At 42.7% G+C, this 13,210-nt stretch overlaps 1 protein-coding gene across 4 annotated transcripts in view; it reads right to left on the bottom strand.

Annotated features, from left to right (window-relative positions):
* CACNA2D3 (calcium voltage-gated channel auxiliary subunit alpha2delta 3) overlaps positions 1–13,210 on the bottom strand; it is a 774,612-nt gene that overhangs the window by 56,427 nt on the left and 704,975 nt on the right. For all 4 annotated transcript variants that reach the window (XR_013229020.1, XM_077325515.1, XM_077325514.1 and 1 more), the window contains one exon: positions 8,895–8,965. Coding sequence is in view for 3 of the 4 variants with exons in the window: in XM_077325515.1 (XP_077181630.1) it covers positions 8,895–8,965 (71 nt within the window). In the remaining variant the exon portion in view is untranslated. The remainder of the gene's footprint in view (positions 1–8,894; positions 8,966–13,210) is intronic.

The following is a 13,210-nucleotide window of genomic DNA, read 5'->3' on the forward strand; positions in this document are numbered from 1 at the left end:
TTGTGTATAGCTGTCTCATCTTGAATTGGCATCCTATAAAAACTGACAAAACAGCATTAAATGTCCTTCTCATTTGTATATTCTGTATTATCAATCTTCAAGGCAGTTATAATTTTTCTGTTTGCCTTGTTCCTTAGTCCTATCACATTTATTAGCATGCTAAAAAAATGTTTCAGAAAAATAAGTTTCTTTCTCACTTCCTCAGTTTTTAATATCTCTCTGTTTTCAAGATATTACTTTTTCTTAGTAGTGCTTTTTGTTGGAGTTTTTTAATGATGATCTTCTGCTTTGTGTAGCTGTAGTAAAATATTTTGCATCTTTTCTTTTTTCAAAGTTACATTGTAATTTATCAGTCTTCCCCTACCTTACTTGTTTCCCTGACTGTACTTTGAGAAATGCCCTGGGGTATTATTCAATCCAAATAATTATTTCAATTCTTCTTGACATTTCCCCAAAATGTATGCCTTGTCTAAAATACAATAATTCATCCTCCATCTTCTTTGTCTGTTTAGATATTGCAATATGATTTCCAAAGGAGAATGATCTGCAAAAGTCTTAGGAAAAATTTCCACACTGGCCATAGTAGGCAATAGGCTTCTGGAGATCCAACACTAGTCCAATTTTGAATAGGCTTGATGATGTCCTGAAAAATAGACATAGCCTCTTTTCATCTGTAATCACTGTAATCAACAGTGATTGAAGGGCCCCTGCTCCCCCCTGCCCCCCTGAGAATTTCACCTGTTTGCATTGTTGCACTGTTGTATTGTTTATATTGTTTATACTGTTATATTGTTACACTAGTAATCAAGCCCGCTGTACTCACAATACAGTGGGCGCTAGAATTTTTCTTGCGGCCGGCGAGTCGGCAGGCCACCGGCACGCGGGACATGGCGGCCTGACGCGTCGGAGGCTCGAAGCACCCGGCAGCCGCAAATCTCAGGTTCTAAGTTTCACAGTTTAATAGCACTTGCTTAACCTTCATTCAGAGTTATATTCACTTTACTTGTGTCTATTGTCAGTTCTCTTCACCTTAGGTACAGTTCAGATTCTTCTTCTATAGCTCTGTTCTGAACTGGTGCCACTTCTTCTGACTGCCTTTTCAGTACAAGTTTTGCCACCCTATTCTGTTCAACAAATATGGACAATATTCTAGATTATACATTTATACTTTGCTTTGCCCTAAATGTTTTGTTGTGTTTCTTCCCAGTGATTCTCTGTGACTTTCTGTGAACTACATTCTATGAATGCATATACAATGCTTTTGTACATAGTCATGTGTTATCCACAGATGTCCGTTCAGAACACCTCAATGGAATATGGTTAGAAAAAGAACACAAATGTTACTACTAGGCAACATGGTCCACTTGATCAGAATAGCATAAAGGGCACATTATCTTTAAAAGCTACAGAATATCATTTTGTTGTTAACTAGTAATCAAAATTCTAATGAATGAAGTCATATAATCAACCTGGGTGATAAATAGCTGTAGAGCACTTTATTTATTTATTTGCAGTCCTCTTTGCTTGCTGAGACTCAAGATGGATTACAGGATATAAAAAATGCAACCAGACAGCACATGAGAACCAGTTAACAATATAATAGGACTAGGATTACAGAATTAGGAAATAATGTGAACAATAAGCTATCTAAGGCTGGTAAACTATAAACTATATAGAAAATTGATTACAAGGTAAAGACTATGTAATAAAAGCAGCTAATATCTACAGTAGTCATTGCAAAGGAGTATTCCATCATAAAAGTTATATTATAACCTCCTCCTGGGATGTTCAGGCTACCAAAGAAGTATGGAAGCCTTCCTGACCACTTTAGGCAAGTCATTCCACAAACTAGGAATCACCACTGAGAATACAACTGAACAAGCAGTTGCTGATCTTACCCATTTGTAGGCTGGCACCGTTAGAAGGATTTGCTCGAATTAACAAAACTGTTGCAGCAGAATATAAGCAGGAGGGGCAGTCCTTCAGATGTGTGGTTTCAAGGCCATTCAGGGAATTGCAGGTTATAACCAGAACCTTAAATTGAACTCAGTAATAGGATGGTAACCAATGGAGTGTCTGCAGAATGGGTGTGATTTGCATATCCTGCCTGCGGTAAATCATTGGAATATACAAGTTGAAATTCCTAGACATCATAAATAACTGTGCAATGGAACAGAGCCAACCAGCGGGGTAGTGATCGTAGACTTGGTTCTGTATGGGTATAAATACCTGGTGAGAGATGTAGATGTTGTTACACCAATTGGGAACAGTGACCACTATGATATTAAGTTCAGCATTCAGGTCAATTGAAAGTTGCCCCTAATATCCAAAACTGTATCATTTGATTTGAAAAGAGGGAACCTTACAAAAAAGAGGGGAATAGTTAAAAGGAAGCTGAAAGGGAAACGCAAGCGAAGTAAATCCCTAGAGGATGCTTGCAAGCCCAAACAGAATATATCCATCGGTTAGGAATTACACTTTGAGGTCTAAAATAAGGCCTGCATGGCTAACAATGCAAGTCAAGGAAGTAAAAACGCTTCATTTAAAACATGTAAGATGCGGACTTGAACAGGAAGGACCACAGGCTCTGGCAAAAGAAATGTAAGTCAATAATTAGCTATGCAAAAAGCGATTTTTGAGGAGTGGGCTGATTAAATCATCAGGACCAACAATTAACAAATTTTAAATATACTTGGAGCAGGAAACCACCAGAGAAGCAGTGGGGCCTTTAGATGAAAAAGGAGTAAAGGGATTGCTAAAGGAAGATAGGGAGGTGGCAGTGAAGCTCAATGACTTTTTTGCTGCTCTGTTCACTGTGGAAAGTGTGGGGGTTGTACACATGCCACAGCCCCTGCTTTCAGGAAAGTCTGGAGAACTGACCCAAATTGAGGTGATTCAAGATAAAATTCCAGAACTAACGGGGAAATAAAAAACAGGTCCTGTTGACACACCCAAGTGTTCTTAAGGTACTCATTCATGCGATCGTCCATCTACTATTCCATATATGTAACCTATCACTAAATTCAGTTGCTATACCAGAAGACTGGAGAGCAGCAACGTGACACCAATTTTTTAAAAGGGACTCGGAAGGCAACCAGGAAATTACTGTCCAGTCAACTTAAGTCTGTCCCAGGCAAATTAAAAGAAACTGTAATCAAAGAAAGAATTGTTAGTCATGTAGAGAGACAAATGGTTCTGAGGGGATGTCAGTATGGCTTCTCCAAAGGGAAATCCTGCCTCACTAACCTTTTGAACTTCTTTGAGAAGGTGAACAAGCATGTAGACCAACCTTTCTCAACTTTTTTACCATTGAGAAACCCTTAAAACATTATTTAGGCTTCGAGAAACCCCAGAAGTGGTGTGATTGTGCAGAATATGGGTGGGAAGCATCATTGTGTATATGCCCCTGGGCCACTCCCCTTCCCACACCCTCCAGGCCCATCATTGGCCATTTTGGGAGAAGGGTCAGGTCTACATCACCGTCAGATCATCCAATAAATGTTTAACAAATTAAAATAATATATAAACAATAACTCCTATCCATTCATGAAACCCTGGTTGAGAAAGTCTGATGTAGACAATGGTGACCCAGTATATATTTTATATCTGGACTTTCAAAAAGCTTTTAACAAGGTACCTCACTAAAGACTACTAAGTAAACTTAGCAGTCATGAAATATGAGGATGGGTTCTCTTATGGGTTAAAACGATGGGAAGCAAAGAGTCAGAATCACTGAACAGTTCTCACAATGGTGGGAAGTAAGCAGTGGGGTCCTACAAGGATTGGTATTGTGGCTGGAACTACTTAATTTATTCATAAATTATATGGAACTAGGGCTGAGTAGTATAGTGGCAAGTTTGCAGATGACACAAAACTATTCAGATTGGTGAAAACCAAGAATCATTGTGAAGAGCTCAAGGGCCTCCACAAACTGGGAAAGTGGATGGCAATGTTGCAAATAAAGTTCAGTACGGATAAATGTTAAGAGATGCATACTGGGGGAAAATCCCAACTTCAAGTACAGTCTGAACTTGCTGAAACTGAAAGGGGACTTGAGGTTGTAGTGGATAGCTCAATTAAAGTGTCAATTAATGAAAGGGATTATTAGAAAAGGGATTGAGAATAAAATGAATAAATAAATAAATAAATATTATACTTCCCTTGTTTAGATCTGTGGTGGGGCTGCATTTGGAATACTGTGTACAATTCTGCATACTATATCTCCAAAATGATATTGCTAAACTGGAAAGAGTGCTGTGGAGGGCAACCAAGATGATTTCTTTATGAAAAGAGGCTAAAGAGTTTGGGACATTTCAGTTTAAAAAAGAGACAACTAAGGGGAAATGATAGAGGTTTATAAAATTATACATGGTGTAGAAAGAATTGACAAAAATAATTTTTCCCTCTCCCAAAATTCTAGAGCCTGAGTGCATCCAATGAAGCTGATGGGCAATAGGTTCAGGACAGAAAAAAGGAAACACTACTTAACACAGAGAGTAATTAAAATTTGAGGCAATTTCGCACATTAAAAAAATAGCGTTACAGCAGCAAAATGCCGTAATGCTAAAAAATAATGCGCCTCTGGCCATTCCTCACATTCTGGCTCTCTTGCTTTGTCTGCTGCCTTATCGCGCTTCTTAGCACAACACATGTCTGCTTGAAATGGCAGAAGAGAGCAATGCGCTTTACAAGCGACTCTCCTCTGCCTGTCAATCAAGCCAGGCAGCCAATCACCTTTCTCCACGTTTTAAAGGGCCTGCAATGGCAGCTAATTCTTTTAAAGCAAAACTTCTCCATTGAAAGGCCTATGCATCTAATCATAGATGCATAGTGATTTATATAATGCCACCCCTTATGGAAACCCATGTCTTGAATCATCCAAAAATTAATTTTGTTCCTTATTTTGGGAGGGGGGATACAAAGCAAACCAACCTAGCATTTCTGGACCAGCTGAAAATCAGCATTCTATACTACTGTACTGCAGTGGCAAAAGTCTATCAGTGTTCTCTACCAATATTGTTTGCAGTGTGTTAAGCAAGAAGCTGCTGCCTTATGGAAACCTGAACCATCCTACTATGCAAAGATTGGAATGTCAAGCAACAATACAGGAATTGTAAAAGCAGAAAACATATGAAAGGCTTTGAAGGTCATCAGAGGAAATTTTTAAATAAAAGTAATAAGCTTAGATGCTAGTATCGAAATTTGGCAGCAATACTACAACTGCTAGGTGTATAAACAATGTTGATTTTAGCACCCTAGTGCAGCACTTCAAACATCAGAGGGCCCATTGCTGTAACCCTGGAAATATAAGTTACAACATAAACAGAGCCAGTAGACAATGTCTTCAATGAGACTTTCCAGAACTCAAGCTTCATAGCATGCATTATTGGCCATATGGGCTCATTCACTTGGGTCTATTTATTTTAAATCTTCTTAGTCATTACTGTTTTTATTATTAAAACATCTTTGATGCTATATTGATTTATGCTGGGTTCAGTAATCAGATTACTTCGGGGTCCATTATTCTGCACATTAACATTTTTAATTATTGTTGGAAGCCGACTCATATGCAATGGCAAAGGGACAGGGTATAAATCATTTAAAATCATAAAGATGAGTAAATATAAAAATAAATAACGGGGAAGTATGCTGCACATATCAGAAGCACATTCGATTTTGTTAATTTATATTTGTGCTGGCTGGATTCTGCTTATAGCGGTCATCCTGCTGCAACTGAAAAAACAAGGCAGAGCACATACAAGTCATTCAGGATAAAATTAAAAATAAGCATCAGTTCATACACACAGCTGCGTTCTGGTGGCCTCTGGCAGTTAATCTGATTCTCAACACATATTAATATATCTATGTATGCCAATTCACAAAGCAGTTAAGCCCACAGTACCAAGATTTACATTCACATAATTCTACTGATGTCAATGAGGAAAAAATGGCTGGGTTGTGGAATGAAATGAATAAAAAGGAAACAAGCAGAACAATGGGAATGCCACATGCTAATGTAGGGGAATGTTAACAATAAAGAATAAATAGTGGAGACGCCCAAATACATACACAATTCCTCAATATTGAATAATGCCACAGTGAAAGGATACAGAGAAAGAAAGATCAGTTCATTCAAGCCCAACAGAAGTGACAGCTCAGATCTGTAAGGTCAGGCAATATCTAATAAAGATAATTAGATTCTCCCAGGCTTGTATCAGTTTGAATATGATCTCTCTTTATTATTTAGAATTTGTTTAACAATCTTCCACCACAGGATTTTCCACTGAAGTCAAAAAAGGAAAAGAAATGAAGAGGAGTCTATAGAAAATGCACTGGGTTTTTTTCAGATCATTCTTCCCACCCCAAGGTCCACATTAAATGGAGGGTAGAGAAAAATTAACCCTGTGGTTTTCTTAGGTTGTCTATATTTAGAACCAAATGCTAGGAGTAACCTTTGCCACTATGCCCAGTGTGTTGGTGCTCCAGAGCAACTAGTTAGTCACTCTGTGAAACTGAATGCTGGACTAGATATAGCATTGGTCTCATCCAGCAGGAGACTTCATATGTTCTTAAGTAGGTGTGGCACTGGGGCAGCACATGGAGGAACCATGGACCTCAGCTAGGCCAGGTCATTGATACAGGGGGGCAGAGATGCAGGAAATGGGGCTGCCTATCATCAGGGTGCACCCAGGAATTGTGATGGCCGGTGGTTTGCACATGCAGCAGCCCTAAGTGAGAGGGTCTCCTGTTAGGGCGAAGGTGTGATTGGGGCCAAAGATCAGGGATGTGGGCACAAACAAAGAGGGCATGCCTGGCTAATGGGATGGGCTCTTAAGCAGTGTGGCAGCATTAGGTAGTGTTGGACTGAACTGGAGAAAGGGTGGTTATAGAGTATAGTTTACTGCCCAGGGACAGAGTACCCATGTTGCTGACTGTAGCATGGCTATAATGGTAATAAACATGGATTCCAGCCAACCTAATGTAAGTCTCATTTTTGGGCACAGATGCCAAACCTACACCCACCCCAGCTTTTTACCAGCATCCAGCCTGCAGGTGTTGACACCCCACCAATCCTCCCAAGACCTCAGTCACAGTAGGTTTGCCAGTGTACACCAAATAAACAGATATCCGAGAAAAAAATTATTGAGGCTCAGGGAATAGCACACTCATCAGTAAAGCTCTCTAACGCAGCATGGGAGGCAGAGTGGTATGGCAGCTAGAGTGTAAGCTTAGAGTATGGAAGACTTGGTTCAAATTCCTGTGCTCCCATGAAGCTTGCTGGGTAACCTCCAGTCATTTACTCTCAGCTTACATTACCTTCATAGGGTTGAGAGTGAAATGAGGAAGGATGAAACATGTTTGTAGTTCTGAGCTCCTTAGATCAAGGGTAGTCAACCTGTGGTCCTCCAGATGTTCATGGACTACAATTCCCATGAGTCCCCTGCCAGCGTTTGCTGGCAGGGGGCTCATGGGAATTGTAGTCCATGAACATCTGGAGGACCACAGGTTGACTACCCCTGCCTTAGATAATGCACAGGATAAAACACACTGATATATTTTAACATGCATCTGTGACCACTGATGTGATATTTAAAATGTATAACATTTCAGAATTATGTGATGAGATATTGTTACCAGGGTACACTTTCCCAATTATTATGTTCCCAGGGACCTGGGGAAAAAAATATCTCCCAGTACCCGTGTCTTGCACAAGGATGATTTCCCCATGATCCCTAAACTGAGGGTTCTGGAAGCATACCGTTATCATTACATTTAAATATTCTTCCTTAATGTTCACAGCTGCTGCTGGCACTGGGACAGAATAAGAATTTTAAAAATTGAGAATTTCTTTCAAAACTATTAAACAGAATTCCTACATATCAGGATTCCGCTTCATCAGCAGTCTGAGTAGAAAGGCTGATTCATCCCGGAAATCTGATCTAATATCATTCTGAGTTGATTCCCAATCTCTGTTGAGAATATCCAGTGGCCTTCCAAATCAAATCACAAGTGAACAAACAATGAGTTTTTTGACAATGGGATAACAGTCAACACCACAATGCATTTTTATGCAGTCCTTCAGTTATTTAAAGAGATTTGAGAGAGGAATCAGATTCGTAGTCCTCTGTAATCGACATAGGGGTGGCTCTTGTGGACTAGGATTCATTGAAAGGTCACAGTTATGTGATAGAAGCTGCGTACCATATTATGTGTCTGAAGAACTGTGCCTGTACACAAAAGCTTATATATGCAGAATAAAACTGTTGTTCATGAAGATGCCCCTGGACTCGAACTTTGTCAAGTACTGGTCCACTGTGATTTGGAAAGGGTTCTTTAAGAAACCACTTGTGCACCAGAGATACTCTAGCAGTCTGACATTGCTAAAATACAGTACAAATGTTACCACAGCCAGCTTATTGATGTATAGTTCACAAACAGATCTGCCATAAACATGCATGCTATGATCATCTGTGGGTCCCCTCTTCTCACATCACAAATAAATAGGCCACCTGACTGAATGATTTACAGGAGTCAACTACAGGCAGAAACATCCAAACCAGCTTCAAGTGCTGAGAGATTTATCAGGTGACGTGCACAGTCCTTCTAAATTCAAAAACTGAATGTGCAGTCTTTCCAGGGAACTCTACAGGAATTCTGCTATTAATATCAGTTGGAGCAGGAACTGTAGCCTTTCGATCCTATGGCTCATTGAACTTTAAAGCCTGAAAATACTTTATTGGCCAAGGCTTTGAGCAGTACAGGAAATATTTGCATCAAGCTGAATTTACTAAGATCACTGACATGCTAAACTTGAGCAAAGTAAACTCTGCTTAATATGCCCATGGTAGCTTTTAATTAATTTTTGAAGGGGAAGTGGGCTATAAACCTCTTACCTTTTAAAAGATCCCATTATTAGCAATTTGTTCATCACTGCACCCTCAACTTCACCAAAGAAGTTTCCTGTCTGCATGAGAAAGCATTAAATGGTCAAGAAATGTAGATAAATGAAAATCAGCATTGGCTACAATTTAAAGTGGCATATTCAAGGAAAAGATCAGAGTCACTTTGACAGCTACATAACCAAGTTTTAAGGGCACTTCTATTTCATAAAAAATGGGGAAAAAACGTCACCATCAGAACAAGTTATAGGGATTACAGAATAATCCCTTGAGCAGATGTGAGAGTTTACACAATAGACTGAGGTTCATTGCATAACATCTAATGTTGAAAATAATTTTAAAAATACACTCAATCCTAAAGCTTGTAAAGAAAATACTCTAATCTGAGTGTAAACCCATGTGATTAAAATGCTGCTCCATAAACATATAAACAGCGTTTGAATGGATTTCCTATACAAATCATAAAAAGATTTTCTTAGAAATAATTCCCGAATGACCTGTTTAAGCAAATAAAACTCTATTTTATCAGTCATATATATTTTTATATCCCACTTGAGTAGCTTCAGGCTGGGGTATAGCTTATTTCTCCTTTGTTTACTGACTTAAAAATGCATAGAATAGTGAGGATAGATAATAGCTCCATATAATCCTGAGAAGGCCCATTAAGAGTATTATTTTTATTACTATTATTATTATTATTTGATTTATTTCCTGCTGCTCCTGGCAAGCCGTCTTGCCGTGGGTTACACAATAAAATCCCACAATAAAACAATGTTACCCATTAAAACAATAAATAACCTGGTGGAGAAAAATTCCCCTCCCCCCTAGCCACTAATAGCTGCCTCTCGGTAGGGCGATGGGGGGGCGGCCAGGGGGTTTTGTGTCTGTGTGTGCATGTCTGTGTGTCTGTTGAGGCGGGGAAGCGGCAGCGGGGCGATGGGGGGGCGGCCAGGGGGGTTTGTGTTTGTGTATGCGTGTTTGTGTGTCTGTGGGGGTGGGTAAGCGGCGGCGGGGCGATGGGGGGCAGCCAGGGGGTTTTGTGTTTGTGTGTGCATGTCTGTGTGTCTGTGGGGGCGGGGAAGTCGCGGCGGGGCGATGGGGGGGCGGCCAGGGGGTTTTGTGTTTGTGTGTGCGTGTCTGTGTATCTGTGGGGGCGGGTAAGTGGTGGTGGGGCGATGGGGGGTGGCCAGGGGGTTTTGTGTCTGTGTGTGCGTGTCTGTATGTCTGTGGTGGCTGGGAGGCGACGGCGGGGCGAGGGGGGGTGACCAGAGGGGTTTGGACGGTGAGGCTGTGTGTGTATGTGTGTCTGGGTTCGGGGAAGTGGCAGTAGGGAATGGCCAGTGCGAAGGGACCCCAGGCGGGAAAGAAGTAGGGATGGGGCGTCTGCGACGCTGCGTCCCTGCTCCTTTCGCAAGGGCGAGGGGAAGCCACCGGGAGTACTCACCGTCAGGAAAGGCTGCTTCTCCTCGTGTGCAGTGAGTCCCCGGGCAAGTAAGGCAAGGCTGGGCCAAGCAGCCAATGGGGAACCGCGCTCTGCGCGGCTCTCCATTGGCTGCTTGGCCCTGGAGTGACACTCAGAGGGCCCAATCAGGAGCCGCTTCGCGGCTCCTGATCGGGCCCTCTGAGTTTTTATTCTGGACAGAGCCCGCCCTTTCTCCTCCCCCTTAGGGCTTACTCTTTTATTTATTCCACTCCACAGGAGTGGTTAAAGATATAGCATTATCAGTGGATGTAAAACTCTTCCATGTGCTGGAATTCTTCCTGCTGAATTGCAGACAGATATGGAAAATTGACCCTGTTTCTTGGCCTAGCAATTCTTAAACTGAGGTTCAGAGACCCTTGACACTCTATACGCTACAGGGTGTTGTTGTTGGTGGAAAGAACCTCTACACAAAACCTCCACACAAAAGCAAAGTATATGAAGAAAACTCTGAAACCTAAAAAAACACAATGACATTAGCTGGTTAAGATTCCCAAAAGAATAAAAGAAGCACCTGTACTTTTAAGAAATAAATGCCTTTTGCAGTTGTCATTGTGGGGGTTGCTATAAAACCACATGAATATTGCTAGTCTTCAAGCCTTGGTTTCTTTTAATAAAAGGCAGAAGGAAGGAGGCAGAGGTCTTTTCATATTTGTTTTTGTTTTGATCTATGAAGGAAGACTCAGCAAGTCCAGGCCTGGCTGTTTGTTACAGCAGCCAGCACCAAAATCCAGTGTTGTGTAGTGGTTAAAGTTTCAGACTAGGAGATCTCCAGTCTGGCAAGGAAGCTCACTTTTTATACTTGGCCAATCACAGTGCTTTCACACACATTAAATAATGCACTTCCAATGCACTTTGCTACTGGATTTTACTGTTTGAAATGGCAAAATCACTTGCAAAAAGTAACTGAACTGGACTGAAACTGAATTACTTAGTGGACTGAATGCCACCACATATTTCCAGCCTAATAAGCGAAGATTGAGGTTGATTGGTTGGTGGGTGAGAAAGGTAAAAGCAGGAAAAGATGAGGAAATGGGAGGATGCCAGGAAAAGAGAAAGAGGAAACAGTGTGGGGGAAAGCAAATTACATTCCCCCCACCAGTCCTTGAAGGTTCCCTATCATATGACTGGCCCCAGCCAGTCCTACATACCTGGGATTGGCCCAGCTCCGCCCACACATAACTGGTACCTGGATCTAGTGGCATCATCACATAGACCGTTTACGCACTGGAGGTTTCATGCCGGGCTGCAGGCTGGAGTTTTAGTCGTGGCAGGTTCCCCTACCTCTTTCTGCACTGACACAGGGGAGCATTTGGCTCGGTGCACCTCATCCGCCCCTGATTTGTGCTCCTGTATGGGAGCTGGGGCAGTGAAGTTCCCAGTGCATAAGCGGTCATAGTGTTTTTCTGGGGAAAGGCTGCCAGAGGGAGAAAAGCAGTGAAAGTTGCTGCATCTCATATCTTCTCCCCCACTATTTCCTCTTTTCATTCCCTGAAATCCCCCAGAGTCTCTCCTTTTACTTCTTCCTTTTCTTTTCCTCACCTATCAGCTGTCATCAACTTGCACTGCTTTTCTCCCTCTGGCAGCCTTTCCCAAGAAAAACAATGTGTCATGCCCACTGCTGGGCCAACCTGAGCCCAGGGCCTAGTCTGCACACAATAGATTTCAATGCACTTTCAAAGTTGATGACTTATGGGTAGATCAGCTGGTAGGTGGGGAAAAGAAAAGGAAGAAGTAAAAGGAGAGACTATGGGGGGTTTCAGGGAATGAAAAGAGGAAATAGTGGGGGAGAAGATATGAGATGCCCCTTGCAAGTCCTTGTGGATCTCTCCACTTATGTATCTACTAGAAATAAAGCCCGCTGAGGCTGAAATACAGTGGGCGCTAGAGCAGGGGTAGTCAACCTGTGGTTCTCCAGATGTTCATGGACTACAATTCCCATGAGCCCCTGCCAGCAAATGCTGGCAGGGGCTCTTGAGAATTGTAGTCCATGGACATCTGGAGGACCACAGGTTGACTACCCCTGAGCTAGAGCATAGGGAAGAATAATGGAGGAAAGGAAGGTTGAAGAGGGAAGGAGGGATGGGAGTGAGAAAGGAAGGAAAGGGGTGGGTGAAGGGATGAATAGAAGGACGACAGGAAGGAAGGCAGGAAGGGGGAAAGAGAGCAAGTGAGAGGGAGAAAGATAGGCAGGAAGTAGATGGAGAAGCAGAGGAAATCAGGAAGGAAAGAAGGAAGAAGGAAGAAGGAAGAAGGAAGAAGGAAGGCAGGCAGGGAGGTAGGTGGACTTGGAGGGGACAGGGGTGTGTGTGAAGGGGGGGAGTGGCAAGGGGGGCAAATTGGGAGGGGGAGTTGGGGGGAAGAAATCGAGAAATTGAGGAATCAAGGGAGGAATCAAGGGAGGAATCAAGGGAGAATGAAGGAAGGCAGCCAAGGAGGTAGGTGGACTTGGAGGGAAGTGGGGGAAAAGGAGGTGGGTATTTGAAGGGTCCATGGGGGGAGAGTTGCAAGGGGGGGCGAATTCGTAAGGGGAGTGGGGGGAGGGCCAGGAGAAAGCGGGGGGCGTTGCACCCTCCTGGCGGCCCCAGTAGCTCCCTAGCAGCATCAAGGATGCTGCGAGGGAGCGCCTAGGCACGGCAGAAGGCTCTTTGCGGTGGTGGGGGGCGGCGCGGCCTTCTGTCGGTCCCAGGGGCACCCTCGCAACGTCCTGTATGCTGCAAAGGTGGCCTGGGGCCGGCAGAAGGCTCCTGAGCAAGGGACTTGGAGTGGGAAAGGAGCAGGGAGCCCGCGGTCTCCCTGCTCCTTTCCCAAGTGGGAGGAGAACCCGGGC

This window comes from Paroedura picta, chromosome 3 (genome assembly GCF_049243985.1).
Source record: "Paroedura picta isolate Pp20150507F chromosome 3, Ppicta_v3.0, whole genome shotgun sequence".
Lineage (NCBI taxonomy): Eukaryota > Metazoa > Chordata > Lepidosauria > Squamata > Gekkonidae > Paroedura > Paroedura picta.